This window comes from Galleria mellonella, unplaced genomic scaffold, assembly GCF_026898425.1.
Source record: "Galleria mellonella isolate WM207_F2 unplaced genomic scaffold, CSIRO_AGI_GalMel_v1 utg63, whole genome shotgun sequence".
NCBI classification, from domain to species: domain Eukaryota; kingdom Metazoa; phylum Arthropoda; class Insecta; order Lepidoptera; family Pyralidae; genus Galleria; species Galleria mellonella.
In genome coordinates this window covers 8,704,026-8,727,100 of record NW_026442130.1, presented here as the reverse complement: position 1 = coordinate 8,727,100, position 23,075 = coordinate 8,704,026, and the positions used below count along the sequence as shown (strand labels likewise).

At 31.0% G+C, this 23,075-nt stretch overlaps 1 protein-coding gene across 4 annotated transcripts in view; it reads right to left on the bottom strand.

The window, feature by feature from the left end:
* LOC113521564 (cell adhesion molecule Dscam2) overlaps positions 1 to 23,075 on the bottom strand; it is a 195,634-nt gene that overhangs the window by 43,169 nt on the left and 129,390 nt on the right. For all 4 annotated transcript variants that reach the window (XM_031909804.2, XM_052899809.1, XM_031909805.2 and 1 more), the window contains exons 5-10: positions 21,844 to 21,999; positions 17,435 to 17,566; positions 15,656 to 15,791; positions 10,619 to 10,806; positions 9,634 to 9,906; positions 8,287 to 8,391 (exon numbers count right to left, since the gene is read on the bottom strand). In XM_031909804.2, coding sequence (XP_031765664.1) covers positions 8,287 to 8,391; positions 9,634 to 9,906; positions 10,619 to 10,806; positions 15,656 to 15,791; positions 17,435 to 17,566; positions 21,844 to 21,999 — 990 coding nt within the window. The remainder of the gene's footprint in view (positions 1 to 8,286; positions 8,392 to 9,633; positions 9,907 to 10,618; positions 10,807 to 15,655; positions 15,792 to 17,434; positions 17,567 to 21,843; positions 22,000 to 23,075) is intronic.

Genomic DNA, 23,075 nt, shown 5'->3' with positions numbered 1-23,075 from the left:
AAATTTTCAAAATTTCTTTCTTAGCGACGTTTACGTTACAAAATAAACCTATGTTTCAAATTACAATTTTATAGCCTTAGTAGTTTTGGCTGTGTGTTGATACTCAGTTCGAACAAACAATTTAATAAATATAGATCGATCGGACCGACAGTCTGTTCTTTACTTGGCTACCTTATTGAATAAATAATGACTGTTTCCGACTTCTTGTCAAAATAGTTATTTAGAAATATATAATATACACGTAAACATTATTGGAATATGGTTTCATATTTTAATAACAAATATTTGTATATCAATATGCGAATATGAGGTGAATTGCCGTGTCTAATTATAAATAACAATGTTTACATACATAACCCTCACTAATATTACAAATGTGAAAATAAGTTTGTTTGTTTGTTACCATATAGTGCTTTAACGGCTTAACCAATGATTATGAAATTTGGTATATGCATACTACGTACTATTTGGGATGGTAAAGTATATAGACTACTTTTTATTCCGGTCAGTGGATAAATCCCGGTCACGCGAATGAAGTCGTGGAAAAATTATTCAGTTATAATATGTAAAAGTTTATTTTATAGTTTATTTATATATATTAAATTTGATGATGGTTGTATAAGTCGTTAAGACGCTAAAATGTAATAAATAAAAGAACTCATTTTATCAGAGGAAGACTTTGTACAAAAGTCCTTTGCTTGGGCATCTCTGTCCCATTCGTGTTTCAACCGTAAAGCAGTTGTGTTTGCACGGCTGTGTTTCTGTTTGAAGGGTGGGATATGTCGTGAATTTACAGGGTACAGAGGAATAACACCTGAGTCCTCAGGAATGGCAACGCATGGGGGGGGGGGGATCATGGGCGAAATAGTATACTCTGTTATGTCCATGGTACTGCTCATGTCTATAGGCGACGGTTACCAATTTCCATCAGGTGGACCGTCAGCTTGTTTGTCATTCTAAGTTGTATAAAAAAAACTATTGTGTAATAATATTAAGTAAGAATTACCTAAATCTAACCCTTTGCACTCCAGCTTAGTAACTCATTGATGATACCAATAACTCATTAAGTTATCAATAACTTATTATAATATAAACATAATAAACATATCATGAACACTATATGTTAAACACAGACGATTTCGCTTATTTACGTGTTAAGGCCGCTGAGTCAGTATAACAATCGTGTCGCCGTAGCTGCAACAGTGGATTTAATGTTAGCATTTTAATGTTGCAAATAAATAAAGGGCTAGATATAATCATAGTAACTGATCAATATACAAGTACGATACGAGTACTTATTTGCTAATACTAAAAACTTAGATTATATAGATAGAGCATCGAACCTCAAAAATGGGTCAACTGTTTGTTTGACCTGAGCTGAGCCGACTAGCTTTTTTTATCAGTATTCTATATACTTACACATAAAATGTATCTTGGCGTATTATTTAATAAATAAAATTAGTATTTACGTATTAAAAAGATGCAAAATTTATAAGACAATATAAATATAGAAGTTATAAAGGAATCACTCATAACTATTTATTACGCAAGATTGTATGAAAAAGTTAACCAGTATTTCTATGGAAACACTCTATCTATATAATCTAAGACTAAAAACTATTGTCATATAGGTAGGTTGTTGGTCAGACTAGTTGTCTGGACTTCTCAGCCGACGTGAATATCTAGATGTAAATTGTCTAGCTACCTTACTCAGTGGCGGGCTGTACTATAGGCTTTATTAAGACAATATTATAAATAGCATGCCATGTTAAATAATAATATATAATAAGTAATGACATTTTCAAATTCATACGAATTCAGAAGTTATGAAAATAAATTTGTACAAACACTAGTTTGTCCCCATGACTTTTCCGTGTGACCATGATATTTTATGACAATTAGTTATTAGCTATCGGTAAGCCGTGTGGTTCCGGTATAGAATAGTCATCCCTTCCTTTTCCGGGGATGTCGTAAAAGGCGACTAAAGGAACTTAATGGTCGAGGGATAGGTAGCAGCGTCTTTCTTAAAATACCTTATGGGAAAGGCTTACATACAGCAGTGGACAATTAACGGCTGATGTGATGATGATGGCGATACCTGTAACGCGTCAAGAAGTAACAAACAAACTCATTTAAGCAAAACTTTAGTCAGGATGTCATTTACCAGAATATAATTTTTTTGTTGAATATTATGTAAATGTATATAAGATTTTACGTATTACGTTTTACTTGGAAAATCAAGCTGGCTTTAAGGAGAGAATGAGATTATTTTCACCCACACCTTACCTACCCTCATAGCAATTTCTTGCGCAAAAACGGATAGAATTTCATCAGACTAATAATATTATACTGGTTTAAATTTTGCATTTTGAGGGCGAACCTTCAATAAGAGGGCCCTTGAAGGAATTTATCTATTGCGGCAAATGGCAGTTGGAAGTAATTCTGGTAAAATTGGTGAGTGCCCCGATTTGGTTGGTAGGAACAGTATCACATTACTGGATATTATTATATTGCACTGCAAAGATTTTTTAGTATAATTTTAAGTATCAAACTAATATTAATATATAATAATATTAAGATTTTCTTCCCCAAAAAATCCTACTCTAATTATGACAAAATCAGTTATTTTCATTTAAGAACTAAACTACTGAATTTATTTAGATAAAATTTATATGGGACCAATCTGTGTGTTCTTCTAGATACAAAATAATTTTCCAAATCGATTTATAAATGACGGAGTTCAGAGAGAAAATTAGCATAAAAAAGAGCAACCGAATTGACATGTTTTCTTTTTGAAGTCGGTTAAAAGTACCGTACCCTAAAAATGATATGATAATGAGCGATTTCGTAGATAAGTATGAACGGTTATCTCAATAGATTATCGCTCAATAGACTTTTATGAAATTTTATAAAAGTATATCGTTTGCTCGAACTTACGGTAGAAAAGAATAAAGAAGAATTCGATAAGAAAAAATGGATTTGGTAGGTGGCGGTAGTTAGCAAAGCAACGAAAATGAAAATCTATTACAATTTATATTACCCATTACTATTTGTATTATCTGTACTGTCTCACACACGCACGCACGCACGCACACACGCACGCACGCACACACGCACGCACACACGCACGCACGCACGCACGCACGCACGCACGCACGCATGCACACACAGCACTATCCAGTTCCAAACATAACAGACCGTATACTGCGGGTGCCGGCGATTGATAGATAAAAATAATTTATAGAATTTACTGATAGAAACAATTTGTTTACATCTTTTAACTGGACATTGAAAACTTTAGCATACTATGAAGTGAACGCACCAGCGAATCTGAGGATTTTCACCGAAGAAATATGGCTCAAAAAACAACAAAAGTAATTATGCCGCCCATACAAACATGGCGCATGTTTGTATTTGTATGGGAGGCATAATTACTTTATGTTAGTTATGAGAGTTATGTTGTTAAGTTAGTATGGAAGGCTCAATTTTATGAATTTTTAATTCAAAGAACTCTGTCCTAATTTGTTCTAACTGCATGAGAAAATTTTTAGTTTTACGTACCGTTAACGATTTGGATTTCACCCTGTATATAGACAGAATTCGATAAAGTTACTTTTTCAATTATGAACATTTTTTCACAAACCAAACTTCCTTAATGAATAAAAAGAAAGCTTTTGTTTACTTTTAGACGTGAATACATAGTAGTGGCAAGGAGTCATTCCTCCCTGTCTGGTCGAGTTTACTCTCTAGCGGGGAACAAATGAGGCTTGTTAACAGAAGGTCAGCCACTTGTATAATTTATTGAGTCAGCCAGTCTCCGACACAACGCGGCACGAGCCCGTTTTGATATTTTTACATCTTTTTCTTAAAAAACGTACTAAGGTCAATCTTAAATATAATCTGTTAAATTCTGTAATATACCTAAATAAAGTAAAATGGGAGATTTTATATAAAATATACCTATTAAATGCCGTAATGTAATTAGATAAGTCTTTAGCCGATTCAAAAACTGTCGGTAAAACGGAAGATACGGATTTTGTGGAAAATAGACCTACTAAATGTAGATTCATTACGATCATCAAAAATATTAGTTTGATGGATTCATTATTTTTCAGTTAACCGAGTCGAATTGTTGACATGCTATAATATTTAGACATACGTAGGCATATATAGACATAATTGTCGTTAAAGAATGGTTTAAATGATAAATCTATATATATTTTATTTAATTTTCTACATATGCACATACCAATTATATATTGTAATTAAAGACAATATAAAGACATTATTCTTACTAATAATTTATTTTAATTATTTAAACATGTATTTAAAGAGTAACAATAAGATTCGAATCCAGCTGTAATAGACATTAAATTGAGCAACAAATTTATTTAAGAAACATATTAGGTGTATAAGTAGAGGAAGATTCTATCTTCCTCTTGAGTTCTTTGATTAATACGATACCTAACTTAATTCGTTTTCACAATATAATAATAAAATGAAAGGGCGACGAAAATCTCTTTAGGAATATATTTGATATTTTCGGTACAGAAATTAGTGGTTGGAGAGACGATATGATTCCCCGGCCCTACTTACCGAACGCCTGAAGAGCAGCGACACCAAATAGCGGGGAACGAATTAATAATAAAACAAAGCGGCTTATATTACTTTAAGGTTATGTGTAAAATCGACCTTATGTGTAGAGTGATAGGATCTTAATTGGGAAATTCATAGCATCGTATTTACCACGCAAGGTGGATGCGCCAGCAGCAACGTGCCTACGTTACTGAAGCTCTTTGTTTGAGTTGAAGAGCTGACTCTAATAGCTTGCAGCGGATCTGCGCTTAAAAATGGACTTTTAAATATTTTATGAAGAAGTCAAACGGGGTAAAAAATGTAGTGTATACACGTGCATTATTTAAGAGTGGCGATATTATGCACCAGATATTATTATAAATAGAATATTTATATGTTTAATTACTTATATGTACATAAATTTCTTAGATTTTGTATTTTACCTTATGAATTCGTGAAAAGGGTAAAGAAATAATTTTATACTCACTTGTTTTCGTTCGAGATCTAAACTAAATAAATGATCAGTTTTCACAGATATAAAGATTATAACCAAGCACTGATAAGTAATGTTATGATTTGAAATATAAAGATATATTTCTTCTATATGTAAAAAATTTAACTGTTTCATATGTAAAAGTGAGAACTTAATTTATGTGCACATTATTACAAATTTATGTTTCCATATTTACTTAACTCACAGTTTATTTACAGTGCATTGAAAGTAAATGTAAATAAGAACGATATTAATTAAAAAATTCCTTAAGTAGAACATTTTCATATCTCATATACTATTAGATATCTTAGAATACAACTCACAGTACCTATTGTGAGCTAACTTAAATAAATTCGTTTTCCAATTTGACCCAATCGAGAATCGAACTTATTTAATCGTTGTAATGTTCTTTACCGCTGCGCTACGGAAACTGTAATGGCCACTGCTTTATTATCAGTTAAAAGGTCTTTTATTGGAACTGGTGTTGAGTTTCTAAGAACTTTTTATTCTTAAGCTACTTTTAAATGGAGTTCTCAATCTTCATTAATATCTTAGCACTATTACCTACTTATAATGTTACTATAAGTTTGTTTACTTGTTACTTCATGGCGTTTTAATGGTTCATACGAGCATTGTGAAATTTGATATACATATATTAATTATATATCGGATGGAGAAGGAGAGGGACATTTTATCGCCATTAGTGAACATATTCCGGTTACGCGGATGAAGTCATGGGTTAAAACTAGTTCGCCTATATTTATATGCATATTATGTTACACGCTTAGAATATATGGATAAAGTGACTCCATAGAAATGCTTAAAAAACGGGTTAATTTTTTCATACAATTTTGCGTGATAAATAGTTCAGTTAATGAGTTTATAACTTCTATAGTTATTTTGTTTTACAATTTTTGCATATTTTTAATGCGTAAACATATATTTTATTTGTTAAATAATACGTCAACATACATTTTATGCGTAAGTATATAGAACACAGATAAAAAAAACGAGCCAGTTAATTTGACAATTAGCTAACAAAATGTTGACCCGTTTTTGTGGCTTAATGCTCTATCTACTCGTATATAATTTAAGGTTACACGATTACGTCGCCATTTCTGAACAGATTATATTTCCGTTGCTGTTGTTGTTTCCATATTAATTTTATATTGATTGACGTTGGTTTTTCTCTTTGTGGAGCAAAAAGCTGCTTATTGCGAACAAAACTCAACTTGTAGTCACTACTCCGGTTTCTAAATCCATATACCTGTTTTTCATGATTAATGTTTATTTATTTATTTTATTCTTTATTGCACAATAAAACTTTGTACAAATGGCGAGCTTAATGCCATATGGCATTCTCTACCAGCTGGTACTTAACTGTTTTTATTTTTGCGGAACGAAATTGATTCAAGTGGTCTTATATGCATACAGTGCTTCAGAAGTTATTCTGTTATTATACAAATGTTTAAGAGCATGTGTGCCATAAAGTTATATCAACAGGTACCTACTAACCCACTTCGTAAACTTTTTGATACTGGTAGGTAACTTTTTAGCGTAAGAGAGTAAATTATAAGACGAAAAGTTTTTTATTTAGAGAATTTTGTCTTGCAAAAAAAAAAAGACTTCTTATTAGTTAAAAAATGTGGTATGATATTTTTATCATTATTACAGGGATATGGAAATGAAATTACAAAGCATAATACCTTAGTTCTCAGGAATGGCAACGCATGAAGAGTATCTTGGGTGACACAGTATACTCTGTTATGTCCATGGTACTGTTTATGTTTATAGATGGCGGTCACCGTTTTTTATCGTCATGTCGTTTGTGTTTATAAGTTGCATAAAAAATATAATGTATCTATTTACCGAGTGTACTATAGCCATAGCTTGCAAACTTTATCTTTTGTTTATGTACAAGTTGTCAAGTTGTGACACTAACTGTAAGTGGAAAAGTTGTAGCCAACATTGGTTAGATAGTTTATCATAGCTATGATCAGTTCATCTAAAAACGATAGAACTAAAGTGCTTATTGCTTTCAGAGTACTTTTACGCACAAGCAATTCATCAATAAACTCTATTGAGTTACTTATTGGTAGTATATGAAAACGTTGATTTTATGTATTCTTCTTTTCTACTTTTGTTAATAAATGTAATTATTTAGATTAATGATTTCGGTTTTAGACATAAATATATGACTTTCTACAAGACCTTTTGAGTTATTGAAGTAAGATATAAAAGTATTTGATAAATACTAGAATAAAAGGGCACACCAGTTTGCGGTTTGGTGGCAAATGAACATCGCAAGTCATAAACATTCCAGTCATTGGTGTTCTTAAGATTATTGTCCAGGGCAAGCCTGGTCCCTTAATAAAGGTGCATATAAGTATACTCTCAGACATATCCGTGGGCATGGTCCACTCATCTCCTCACCCTTCTTACATACGCCTACGATACCATCCCCCTTATTACTCATTCTTCTGAATAGGTAGAAAATTTATCATTATATACATTATCCTTAACGCGCACACAAGAAAGAATAAGACGCCGGATGTTTATATCTGGTTCTATTTCATGCATATGACAGCGATTACGTATCGAAAGATTTGTATGCCACTTATCAAAGGGAGTTTTTGATGCCTCGCTCGTCTTTTACAATGATATAAACTTATGCTTGTACATAAAGTTTAAAAATTTTAAATATTATATAAATTAAATTAACATAATATTCTGTACTAATGGGTATTATAAAGAGAAAAAATGTCATTGATTGTTTGTGTGTAACGGATAAACTAAAAATTAATAACACCAATTTTTTCAATTCTTTCATCTATAGAAAGTTAGATTATCAGCCAGTAACATAGGCTATAGTTATATTATTTTCAAACATTCTACCTACGCGTGCGAAGACGGGCCGGATCGCTAGTGTATTATTTAGGTAAGTTTTAGAAACTGACTACATACATATATTTCATTTAAGTGTATGTATTTACAAGTACGCTAGATTAAAAATAACGAAAGCACTATGACGATAAGTTAAAAATCAATAGCCGTGACAAGTAAAACATTAAAACTATTTTATAGTTTCAGAAATACATAGTTTAATATTTAAATACATAGTTAAATAAACAATGTTTTATATTAAACCGCCAAACTGTCACGTAAAACAATTCTAAGGTACTTTAATACATGACTGCAACTTTAGACATTTAACATACCTCTAGTTCCAGTGAAATTCCAGTCTGTGTCGTGTGTGTGGGAGCTCCGCGCATAGGGGGCGCGCCTCGAGCGGTTACCCGCCGTCCGCGGTCGCCCTTCGGTCACTGCAAATACAAACTGCTTGAGAATTCTTACCGACTGAATAAACCCGCAAAAGAAATACACATTCAAGAATGCTACAGTGAGATGCAGCTTTTACGGAAATGGTCGAGACATGTATGGAGGTAAATATATTTTAATACACAATAGTGTATTTAAAATTGACTTTTAAAAGAATTTGTGTAGAATTACGAGTAATATTTACATGTTTTAAATATATATGTATGTGTAATGTAGAAAATATGAGTATTATATGTATGTTATTTATATATTTCTATTTTATATTAATATTGCTTTTCATTTGCTCATCGCGTCGTTAATATTTTCTGTTATTCCTGTCTACAGTAGACTGGTAGATAACGCCATATAGTGTGAAGTCTAGGCCTATTAAAGTTTAATAAATAAATAAATGCTTCAAATTTTTCATCGTGGACACTACAATAGATATTTTGTTCAGTGAGGGAAGAAAGTGATCGATTACCAACTAGAGTGAAATTTTATGTTCACGCTGAAGGCTATAGGGCTTCAAATCACACGACTTGAGATTGTTTTACTTGTTTTATACGGAAACTATAATACACCCTTTTTGTTTATTTTTGTTATAGTTATTGAAACCTTAGTAAGATTATTTTCATGGGATATTAATTATCTTGAACTTTTTCTTTTATTTAATCTTTTAAAGCTCATTAACATTTTGTGTGCGTATGTTATTAATACCTTTTGTTACTTAACAAAATTACAATAAATAAAAATTGCGTAGGAAGGTACTATTTTTCTTTTATTTAAATACTTCGAATTTGGAATTACAGTTCTTTTTAATCTTGTATATGAAATTTCTGTTTTGGCGCGTATGTTTAACTAATTATAACAAAGCTAAGCTAATTAAGCTGCACTCACAGAAAAAAATAGAAATTAAAATAATTAAAGATAATAAAATTCTGTTATTTTGTAAATATGGTTTGAATCCTCAAGACGAAGGCAAAGGTACTTTCCCCTCTGTATCTTTTAGGTTTTAGGGGACCATAGTAGACTCATTCTTAGCAGATGTGATATAATTTTTTGCATTTTTTTTAATGAATTTGACATTACGAGTAAATTTCGAATTATTTATTTATATTCATAAAATAAAGTACAAAATAGTCTATAATACATACTTCAATTACATATTCAATTAGGTATTCTAACTACTATAATGCAACTAAAAATTTTATACAACTGGTCGTCACTATAGGCATACAGGTACTTACTGTTTATTACATATTCTGCCATACCATAAGCTTGATCCTTTGAGTTACTAGCAAAACACTGATAAATTCCCTGATCGTATATTTGCGAATTCTTGATATGTAGTCTTAGACCGTCCTCGGTTACTTTTATTCTGTCGTTTGACTTGAGAAGCCTTGCATCGTGTACCCAGTACACTATCTCAATGGGATGTCCGGAGATTTTGCATTCAAAACTAACGTCTGAATTGGTTTTTGTTCGCACCACCTCGGGTTTTATGCGGACGGAGATAGGATCTAAAAGAAGTAAATAGGAAATTGTATGCAGATAAAACGGCATATTCTAGTAGCTGGTGACAACTTGGATTTTTATTCATATTCAGTACATATTAGATTCAACTACTAATTTCAGATTATTAAATTTAACTACTTAGAGAAATAATAAACTGTAGTTTTAAAATATTATGATATAATGTCACGTATTTAGTGGGTAGATATTTTGTTTTTCACTCAATATAAAATGTAAAAATCATGCGTAATTCTGTACTTAATTAATAAGTAAAAATAAAACTTAAACAATATACTGTTGAGAATTACTAATTGCTATTATCATTGTCAAGCAGTTAGTCACTGATTGATTCACTTCAACTGATCAAAGTGATCAATCTCAGCCTCAACAGACATGAAGAGCATTATGGATTTCACAAAATAATCTAAACTGCATATTGCAGTTAAACTCAATATGTATAATTAGAAATTTAAATAAGAGTGGAAAATATATTTTGTATATTGATGATTATGGGCATAAAAGTAGACAATATTTGTAAATTTTACACTAAAATCAACAAAGCTTACATTCGTTGGCACTTTTATATATTAATTTTATGGTTTTCTTTTATAGCAAGTAGTAATTACTAATCAATATAAGTACAACATAATAGTCATCACACAGTATCCAAGATATTGCATCGACTATTTTACTTTTCAGGTACATTATTAGAAACATTACCTGTGACAATAAGGCTGAAGTGAACGGACTCTCCGCCGACTGTGTTGTTTAACCAGCAGACAAACCTGCCAGAGTCTTCACGGCGGACCCTCTGGATGCTGAGCAGACCACCACCTAATAGTCTGACTCGTTCCCACATAGGAGTCTTTTCTATTGGTATTAGCTGCTCTTGGTGATCACGAAACCACCTGTCCAAAATAAATTTAATTATTGAGAGACAATTTAATTCTTAGATATATTTAGTAACAAAAAAGTGTTTTGTTTGAACTAGAATGTTTTTTTACGTACGATGGATTTCCATGCACAACTTTAACCCTATTTTATAATACTCGAAGAGATACAATATTGAAGTCACAAAAAATATGCTCAAATAAATATACTTAATACAGGTATATGAGTAGATATTTGGTTGAGCATGATTTTCAGGCTACACACTCGCTCAGGCGTAAATTTGCTCCAAACCATGTGTAAGAATAAAGATTTTAAGATAAAAATGTTACCTTAAATATTATTAATTAATTAATAACTTATGATGTAACATATTTCAAATTTATTAGATTACAAGTTTTCGTCATTCTCGGAATATTAATTTCATAGCGATTGGTTAAGACGTTAAGACGCGAAAAGATAACAATCAAACAAACAAAGAAATATAACCAACTTTCACATTTATAGTATGTAAAGCCAATGAAAGACATCTATAATAGATATTAAAATATATCCAAAAATGACAGATATTTTTCGTCCTTATACAAAAAAAGAAAGTCCTTGGATGAATTACGTTGGTCCTCCAAGTTAGATCGTATCAATTATGCAACGGGTCAGCCCTCACGCCTACATTCGGTATTTCAAAGTCAATTGGTTTAATTGTATTCGTAATAACCTTCTTGGAATTAAAATTTCTGGCAATAAAAAGGCCTTCTTAGAAAATCTTTTACAGGTGAATAGATTATTATTCTGTATAGTGGTGTAGGTATAGTATTATTTTATGATCGATTTAAACGATTTAAAATTTTATTCACCAAACAAATAAAAAAGAAAATACTAAAAACTATAGGTAGAGGACAATGATATATTTTTTTCCCATAAATACGGTAGTAAACTCTGTGGGTTAAAAATAATTACAAAAATTCGTTTCAGAATTGCTAAAAATAGCGTATAGATAGTATACATATGTACATAAAAATACTAATGTATTTAGAACCTCGTCCTTTTTTTATAAAAATAGAGACTGATGTGAATTTTCGTTTTTTATGATATGTTTATATAGGTATTTTCATATTCATATTATACCTGTACAAACATGTTTTATGTTTAGTATCTGAATAGGAATATATATAAAAATAGCCAATACCAATATAGAATGCCAGCCGAAAGCCAGATTTACACATAAATTTAGGTATTAAAACTTAAATACGGTCTGCGTCCGACACGATAAAATGTCTATATAAGCCAATATGTAAATTGAATAAAATGAATGGGTGCTTTGGAAAAGCACAATATTTTACGCCTAAGAGAAACACGTTTTCCCTCTACATTGCCAGTCTTTCAAGTATATGGATTTAATTCATTCGATTTAGAAATAGGTGTAAACATTATTTTTCTTTAAAATACCAATCTAGAGAAAATGTCAGAAGAAACAAAATATATTAAACCTACCAATATATTATAAATGTGAAATTTTCTAAAGATTTTCCATTTAACAATTGTGCTGTAGTAAAGTATTATAGATATCGATTTAATATATTGGAATATTAATTTTTATTTCAAAATAAATAAAGAAAGTTTTTTGTATATATTAGATAGGTACCATATAGAGTTCCTATATGGTATCTATATAATAATTATACAAGAGCATTTCTTATATATTTTTTATGTATGTAATGTAATCCCAAATACGAAAGTTACGTATAAATGTTATATGCACCTATGACGTAAGTGTTCACATAAATAATTTGTGTTTCGTAACTGTAGCCCGTTTTGCGAGTGGTGACAAATTAGGAAAATCCACTTAAATTGTCCGCTATTTTCGTAACAACTTATGTAGGTACATGTACGTATTTAGACAGGTACATTTCCAACGTTGTAATACAATTTGGCGGGTTTTGCGAGTTAAATTTCTCCTTGACAGTTAAACCAAATCACGTAGTGGGCGGATTATAAAATTGCGGTGAAACCGTGTTGAGATCAAAACGGTTTCGCGACAAGATAAAACGCTCAATTTGAGGGTCACGTGCATCGCTGGATTAAATCTAAAATGAGATTTTTAGCACCAGTACGACAAAATTAAACTGCTATAGATTTAATCCAGTACATTTTTTGTGATACTAGAAGGGCAAACAAGTTGACGCCCACCTGATGGAATATCGCTTATAGACATGAACAGCGTTATGGATTTTACAGAATACACTCCACATTCGTTGCTCTATGCCCTGTAATTTTACTGCCATCACTGTTGAAACCTAAAACTCAAAATAGGTGGGTATCTAGCTTAGTAAATGTACGTTGCTGAGTTCAGACCTTTTCCATAAAAGGCGCCAAGGAATATTATCCACTATTGTTACGATCGCCAGGAATCTTAGTATAGGTTTTTATTTCGAGTTTTCCTTCTCTTGCACTGATGTATTGTACTGTTCCCCTAGTCGCCCCTTATGACATCCGGGAGGAAAAGGAATGGTGACACATTGCGTTCTTACTCCGTCACCATATAAATTATCTAGCTGAATGTACGTTGGTAATTTGAACTTTACATTAAGAGCAGATAATATAAAGGAAATTGCATATAAAATGTACATTATAAACATATACAGTTAATATAAATATAACACCATAGGATAATGAGTTTCCTAATTATTTGTTTCTATTAAAAATTTCTTTTTTTCTTACTTTTTCGATCATAAGTTATTTTTATTATTATTTATTTAAGTAAAAAACTATACAGTATAAAAATAAATAAAAAATAGTTTTATAACGGATAAATTAAGTTTTATATGATATCCCACATAGACTATTACGGACATTTTGAAATTTTGAGTAGCTTTTAGAAGCAAAGAAAATAAAAACATTTTTTAAATATTTCTATTGCAATATATGTGAGCCAACAATATGTAAAACTATTTCAAGTTTCAAATCGATATCATTAGTAATTGTAGACTTCAGACTTCAAATAAACTTGAAGTGTAATATTTTTCCTGTTGAATTTTCTTCCACATGACCATGAGTTAGATATAGGATATTTTTTATCATAATCCACCTCAGATAAAGTAACTCAGACAGGATACAGCTGGTTTATTACAAGTCATTAGCAAGTCAAAACTCAATGTATCAAATAGGCAAATAAACGTCGACAGTATATATATATATATATATATATATATATATATATATATATATATATATATATATATATAGTATTTTTGTGTAGTATAACATACAATGCGATGACTGACGAGGCGTAAAGAGCGGGATAAAATAATCAAAGAGCTTTCGTTACGTACGTTAAGCTTACCATGCTATACATAACAACTACAGAATCGAAGGGAATCTATATAAGAAGGGCCAATAAGGAAAATACGGGTACGTTGAAATTAATGCTGAAATTGAACGGATGAAATGGATTTTCATAAAGTGAATATGTACATTTTATCAATCTACTAGTTTGGAATTGGACACCTGATTGAATCAATCTGTAAGTTAATAAACCCGTGCATCTAGAGAGATATAAAAATGAATTAAAAAACAAAAATTGGTATCCTATAAAAAGGAGCTAGTCGGATGAGTTTTCATATTACCTACGTGTATAAAATCAATATACAATATGTTTTAGTAAACATTTGAAACCATTTTAAACTGATCTCGTTGTGCTTTTAAATCGTTTATGTAATCTAATATAACACTGCTTGCTTTCTCTTAGGTAAAAGACTTGCAAGCGCCCGTCTAGCTCACAGTTTGCTCGCATCTGTTTGTTCAGAGAGAGGAAACCTTTTAGTTGTTGGATACAGTGTGTGGTACATCGTGTACACATTATGGGAAACATTTTTCATTGTTGTGGATATTTCGAACATTTTAAATGATTAGGTATTTATTGTATTGTTACTTTATATAATATTATTGATAATAATAATTAATATGTGATGTAAGATAAAATAAAACTTGTATAGAGCACGATCTTATGAGTATTTTTGAATCTATGTAGATACAATTATCCGCTATAAATTTGTAAATAGAGTAAAATTATATTATTAAGAAATTATATTTTTAATAATAATAAATCTAGTTGATAAGTATTTTTACATATAAAGTTTATTTAACAATATGTAAGGTATGTTAACTGTTCACTGCCGAATATAGTCCTCCCCTCTTCCCCTATTTGTTGCCTTATAGCGCCTTAACGACTTAATTAATCACTATGAAATTTAATATACATGTACTATATAGGATGGAGAAGGATATTGTCTACTTTTATCCCAGTCAATAAAACCGGCCACGCGGACAATGTCGTGGGTAAGAGCTAGTATAATCTATAAAGTCAGGTATTTTACTCCACAAAATTTAAATTATTTTAAATTTAAATTTTGTGGATAAGCAACGTTTTACCAGTAGTTTTTACGCTTGGCAGGTCACACATAGATATGGAGATGGTAGTCTCCTTTATTAACAATTCCTTTTTCCACCCTTTTTCAACTTGTTGTGGTTATACACTCAATTCAGGACCACACTGCATAGTTTCCATAAAAAACAGGAAAAACTTCAGTTACCTACAGTCTTCTAGTTTCCACAAGAGTGCACTCTTATGCAAATAAGTTAGACATCAACTTTACCTATAGCTACACCTTTAATATATTCTTACATCACTTTAGGGACTTAATACAATGATAGTGGGTAGATAAATTTGAAACGCTGTTCAGTGGTTGTCACATGACATTATCTAACCCTTACATTACGGATTATAATCCTTAATTTAGAGGCATATTTTATTTTAAAGAAATATTATAATTAAATAGAAGATGAAATAAATAAATAATAGGTTTTACTGACCTATAACTGGGCACCGGCCAAGCATGCGCTGCGCATGGTAACCGGACATTTTGCCCTGTTTGGACCCTACGAGACCGCGTTTCCACTGCTACTCGTGGTCTCACACCGCCTTTTGGCTCTGTCACTATTATATGACCTGTGAAATAAAATACATATTAAATATGAAAACAAAATATTACATATAATTTTTTTTTATTAATTAAATCTATAATTATACTTAATACATTAATACTAATTACGCACTAATAGCATATCATTCAGAATGCATAGAATATTTTCTTTTTAGACAAATATTCTTACATGTACGAGTATATTTTATTCTTAAATTATATAAATAGAGTGTCTCCATACAAATACTTAGAAAAAAGCGGGTCCACTTTTTCATACAGTTTTCCGTGATAAATAGTTATGATTCCTTCATAATTTCTATATTTAGTTTCTCTTATAATTCTGCACCTATTTAATGTACAAAAAACTCATTTTTTACATCAAGAAACATTGTGTGCGTAAACATTGTGAGCATTAATAAAAAAAAACGAGTCAGCAAATTGTTAAAAAGTTTACCCGTTTTTGAGGCTCGATGTTCTTTTTATATAATCTAAGATTCTATTATTGTTATTAATAAAAATGCAATACATCCAACAATTTATTTTAACTATAAGCTGTGCTCTGGGTATGTTTTGTCATTTTAATTCAAGCTTTTACCTGCAATTTCATTTGTGTGATCAGATCAGGATATTTTGATTGACCAGGTTAATTAGTAGCCTGTCTTTTTCTATGCTATATATAACAGTATTAATGAAATAAATTTCATGGCGGTTGGTTGAATCGTTAAAGCGCCAGGATGTAATAGACAAACACATTAACTTTCTTATTTAAAAAGTTACCAAGAATTAGAAATATAGATCAGATGAAGGAGTAAAACATAAAAAACATTGAAACATTAATGCTTTTTAAGAATAACTATAATCTAATTTCATGTATAAATTAAATGTTTACTTGTAATTAAATATTCATAATTTTCAGTATTTTTAAATTAAAAAATAAAAAGACAATAAACATCTTGATTAAAAGCAAAGGAAGAAAATTCTTACTTATTGTAATATAATATTTATATAAGTATTTTTAAATAGAAGTAGGTTCTTATTTCTTCCAGTTCCACTTATGAAGATATATGTTTTATTATAGACATAGAAACAAATTCTTTCTACACACTCGGGTAACTGATATTGCGTATTCTTATTTTTAGACAAATTAATGTATTCGAATAGAATATTTTCAGTCGTCGCAATTCAAGAGACATTTTTGATATATTATATAATATAACAAAGAACGCGAAAGGCCAAGATATCTGATGACATGAAGATGGCTTCGTAATTGCAGGCGACATATGCCTGTGACGTTCGCTTTTAACGTATACTTTATTTGATGAGTTAAAAATATAATCTACTATATGTATCCCGCAGCTTTGCTTATGAATTTGTGAATTTGGACAATAATATGTTTTAACAGTAATATGTGTCAAACCATTATACGGCCCATCGATCTACCCAAAGTATCCAATCATTTCAGTCGTATAACAAAGATTTTCTCTTTAATGGATATATCCATTTGAGAAAAAAGTGTAAACTTCGATAATACATTTCATCTTATAGTAATAGGTGACAAATGTCGTTGGTGGCACAACAATTATTGTTATATAATGTATATTATTGTTGTGTCTACTGATAAAAAAAAATAATTTCTGACAATATCAAATGATGTAAAAAATACACTTACCAAAATATTGGCTAGAATACAAGTTTCCGGTTATCCGGTCCCGAACACGGCACTGGAATATATTGTACCGGTCGTCTGGACTGACAGAGCTTATATATAGTGATCCGTCATCCAGACTTTGGTATTTTGTCCCTGCGGATAAGAATTGACGGTTATGTTTTATAGATATTTAATTGTAGTTTAGATCACGTGGTTTATTTTTGTTCTATTACAAGTTGTATAATATCAGTAATCAGGTCGACCTCCAATCGGATTCCGCTGGAAACCATGGTGGTTAAGTCTTCATGAATTTGTGACGGTGGACCAGCTAATCTGCCTCCGTCCTCATCTAACATCCCTCGTTAGGACCCTAACAACGTATACTAAAAGGGTAGGCGAGCTTTCCATTCTTTATTCAATGAAAAAAAATGTGATGAAAAGTAGTTGTTACACATTCGACTTTTAGTCTTTTAACACAGAGTCCTTGACCACACTTATATTATTGTCATATTTTTTTTATACAATTATGCATAAACTTTTATATTGTACATACAGTGTAAATTTAAGTAGGTACTCGTAAAGCGTGTCTAATAAATAATTCGTTAAATTTCCAACAATCCCTTCGTAGCACGTATTTGAAAGCCAAACATCGTGCCAAATTTTAAATTTGTAGGATTTTATGAGGAATCACCGAGTAAGAGGTAGTGATCGGACGTAAATACCTACAGGTATCGTGTTATTCGTCCATCTATGGGTTTGTCACAACACTATATTCAGCAACCACTGTTATTTTTTCTTATTTTTTTTTGGAATCACTGTCATTGATTCTAACTTTGGATAGTGTTAAGCAACATGAAAACTTACTACAACGAAAAAAATAACAAAAAACCAAATTTCGTTTCATGTGGCCAAATAACTTTCTTCGTTATGATTTGTATTAAGTAGGTAATTTTATAAAAGATTTCGAATAATGTTTTCGGACAGTAATAAATAATTATTGCCGGTAGTTATTCTTTTTAACTTTAATTGAAGATATCAAAAAGTTGTAACTTAAAGGTTTGATGGCTGGCGTTTTATTGGAGTCTTGGAAACTAGAAAACTCGTAGTTGAAAAGCTTAGATTAATCAAAAGGATTTGTTGCATTTAAAAACCGTTTATGGTTAATATAACATATATACTGGAAAATATTTTTGACATTTCTGACAACCCATTGGTCCTCAGGAATACATGAGGCATCACACCGTATTCTATGGTATCCTGGTAGGTACTGGTCAGGTACTGTTTGGTGCCGGTTACTACATATTATTAAACGTTTGCCATTCTACGTAAGTAAATTTTTTATACTTATATTAATTAATACGTAATACTAGCTTTTACTCGCGAATTCGTCGGCACTAGTCGACTGGGACGTGTTCATTTTTCTCGCAGGACCTATTTTGTGTAACTTTCATAATGATTTGTGAAGCACATTTTCATTTTTATAAAGTTTGTACGTATTATAATTTAAAATAAGTAATACAGTTCAAATAACAATTTTAATATAACTTCTAAAAACCAAATTCTTTAGTATACAATTGAGAGAAAATAAAAGTGAGTCCATTACATAAAAATTATTAAAACCAGAAGGAGCCTTTGTATAAAAGTCGTTTGCTTGAGCGCCTCTGTCCCATTCGTGTTTTTATCGTGAAGTAGTCGTGTTTGCATGGCTGTGTTTTGGTTTAAAGGGTGGATATGGCACCGAATTTACAGGGTACAGAAGACTAACACCTGAGTCCTCAGAAATGGCAACGCATGGGTGGAGGGGTGTCATGGGCCAAATAGTATAGTTTGTTATGTCCATGGTACTGCTTATGTCTATAGGCGACAATTACCACTTTCCATCAGGTGAGCCGTCAGCTTGTTTGCCATTTTAAGTTGCAAAAAAACACACATTCAGAACTGTACAGAAATACATATACACACACATAACATTAAAATTAATGCTATAGAAATAAAAATAATATATATAATACTAAAATTAGTGCCACCCGCTTCACCTAGGTGGAGAAAGACCGTTCAAATTCAGTTTAACGCGTCGTATTTTTCATCGGCCAAAATGAGATTTGTGATGAAAATGTAATTGCGTGTGTCGCGCATCACTTGACAAGTGTTTTGATGAGAAAATTTCAGCGAGAAATATTTTACGTATTCCCCTTCAGCGCTATATTTAAGACGTTCAAGAGTTATGGTTATTTTGCTCATTTCTGCGTGAGATAAATTCGATAGAATGTGTGATTAATGATGATTATTAATGTTGGCAGTACTAGTATTTCTTTGTATTCTATATGTTATTTATTTTGACCTTAACCTCCCTCGATATTATCCAGTCTTGTTGGAGTTATCTTAGTCATTGTAATACATGAAAATGTAATATATAAAAAAACACGTAATATGTTTACAATACACATCATCATCATATCAGTCATCACCTATCCATTGCTGAACAGAGATCCCTATTGGGAGGTTTGTCAATGGTTGGCATGCTCAACAAGCACATTGTTAGGCTTTGGTGATGTTTAAAGTGGGACGTTGCTGCCCATCCCTACATCATTAAGTTCCCTTAGTCACCTCTTATGACACCCACGGGAAAAGAACACATACTCGGATATAAAGTGATATTTATACGCTCTAAATGAATTTATTTCTCTTTTGGTATTTCTGTGATCTTTTAGTGTTTCTATGCTCTTTTTTGTTCAGAAGATATCGTATAATAATCGTAGTAGTAATGCAAAATAACGTGATCGAATAAAGTTACGCTTGAAGTCATTAGTAGCGTTAGGATCTAGCGTAGAATTAGAAATCTACATTGCAGGCTTATATCTTATTTATTTATTAATTTATAATTGAATTATAGATAAAGGTAAGGAATGACAAGCTGAAGTCCTTTAACGGTATATCTGAAATGTAATAACAAGGATTTTTTTTATGCAACTTAGAATAGCAAACAAGCTGACGGTTCACTTAAAGTTTGTCGAAATATAAAAATATATTTCGAATTTCTTTTTTGAAAAAATAAATTAAAAGGATAATGAATTTACTAATTATCCTAGTCTAGTTACTGACCATTGACCACCAGATAACTGTATACATTTGCCGCTAAACTAATAACGTTTCGGCTAAAGAGTTTCTTGTTTAACCTTTTTTTACAGCTCCGTAACTTCCTCCATAAACCGAAAATTGAAGTTTATTTTGTCCCCAGAGCAGAATACGCGCAAAATTACTTCAAACTGATGTCGCTATGTGGGTGTACTCGTACATTATAAGTCTAAAGAAAGTCATGTTTAAATGTATCGATGTGTTTAATTGATGAGAGAAATAGATATAATATTATATAAGAATGATTATGCATAATATATTAATAGATAAATATTGATGAAAATTGGTGTAGATACAGTTTGGTATCGGAATTAATATACTTTTTTAATAGAGGACATTAAAATATTTATTAAATAAATTAATGAGACATTTTCTGCGGTAGTTTTAGGGCTATTCTATTTAATAGGAAACTAATAAGTATGCTAATTGACTATAATTCATGTTTATAATTACGACAATTTGGGTAATAAATATTATATGAGAATGTTGGATACGCTCCTGTTTATTAAAATTCACTCAAGTCGGTTCAATTGTTTAAGCAAGTGATTGATCGATAAAGTTCTTTCAAATTTTTAATTTTTACAAATTCATAAAATAAAAATCAGTTGCCGAATATATAAGCGTATCATATTAGAACGGCTGCACTTGTTAATTTATTTTTGTTATGTTTATAATTGTCAAGATGAGGTTATAAATCTTATCCTAATAATTACAAAAGAAAAATTGGTATATAACATAGTGCAGATTTGGTGCCATTTTCTTCATTAGTACACCTGTGCGAAGCCGAGGCAGACAGCTAGTAGTATAAAAGTCATCTGTGTGGGTACATCTGTCCTATAGGTGTTTCTGCCGTGAAGTAGTTGTGTGCATGGCTGTATTTAATTTTGGAGTGTGGGATATGGCAGTGAAATTACAAGGCACGGAGGCATAGTCCTCAGGAATAGCAACACCTCAGGTAGACCGATACCTTATTTACTATTCTATTAAAAGAAATATTTATAAAATAGTAAGATAGTTGTATTATTTAACATTACAGTTTATCTGTGTTTAAGCGTAATTGAGTGACGAAAATCTTTTTATAAATACAAATAACTTTATTTTGTTTGAAAAGTGGTAAAAAGTATGGTACATAATATTGAAATATTGTTCACACTCTTCACCAGAATCTGGTATACAAAATTCATTTAATTGTGCCATGAACACTAAACAAAAAACGTAATTATAGTGTCAACATATTTATTTATTAATAATAATATATGTTTTTTTTATAAAATATAACAAAATAGTGGAATTACCTAAGTACTGTAATACACTGATTTCATCATCAGTGAACCAGTCTGTGTGGCCGACCCTGTCGGCGCAGTGAGCAGGCACTACGCAGCGCAGTACTGCCGCGTTTCCCGCTATCACGTACTCATCCGGTACGTGCACCTCCCACGGGATGTTCAGTGCTGTTAAACAAACGAGTATCAACATAACTGGCCACCAGGGGGCGTAACTACAAGTCGAGAAAGTTATAAAGTTAGCAAAGAGTAAAATAAGGAAAAAAAATCGTTTTTGAACTTGCTTCCGCCTCACACAAGTTATAATATTAAAGGGCTTTTAAACTTTTTGCGTTGTTTATACATATTACAAATTTATGATTGGGACTTAACGTGACGTGTTAGTTACCTACTTTCCGTATTTTTTAAAGAAGATACCGTTTACTTCTGTTCTGCCATGATTATGAAGCGGTGCAACATATATCGAAATACCGGTATTAAAAAATAAGGTATGTTAGTATACCCCATTTACCCGTAATAGGACCCGATAGTAAATTTAAAATATGTGTAAACAACGCTAATAGGTAATTATCGACGTACTTGCCAGTTCCTTAATTTTTAAGTGACTTCCGAAATATATATTTTCTATGTATTGTTTACCTATATTACGCGATATTTTCTTTATACTTATATATATTAATAATTCTTTTTGCAGTCGATTGAATTTACTCCAGTGTTTTGAAATTCAGTGATTGAATTTACAAGAGCTTTAATAGTATATTAAAATTACTTGAACTTTAAAGTGACGGTTGAAAAATCCACTTTACTTGCTCTATTTAAGAACTAGCTAATTATACCCCGTAGATTTGAATTTATTATTTATTTAAACTTTAATGCATAGTAAAATTCTATGTACATTTCGCGGACAACACCGGTGTTCTCTACCAGTCAACCATTGGGCAAACCGAGAAATTAGTAGTAATATTGTATAAATGTTTAACACAATTATTAAAGATTATTTTAATAAATTTCATCATTTATATTTTCTTAAATAGCCATCATTTAAATTAGTTTAAAATTTAAATTTCTGTAAATGATTTCTACAAGTGTCAACACTGCTTACAATTTTATTTAAGGTAAATTCCATTTAGAAAAACATTTAATATTACCTAATCTAAGATATATGATATCATATGAAAGGTGCTTCGAAATATAAAGGCAAAAAAAATTGTATTGTATTATATTGTAATCTAAGATATGATAAC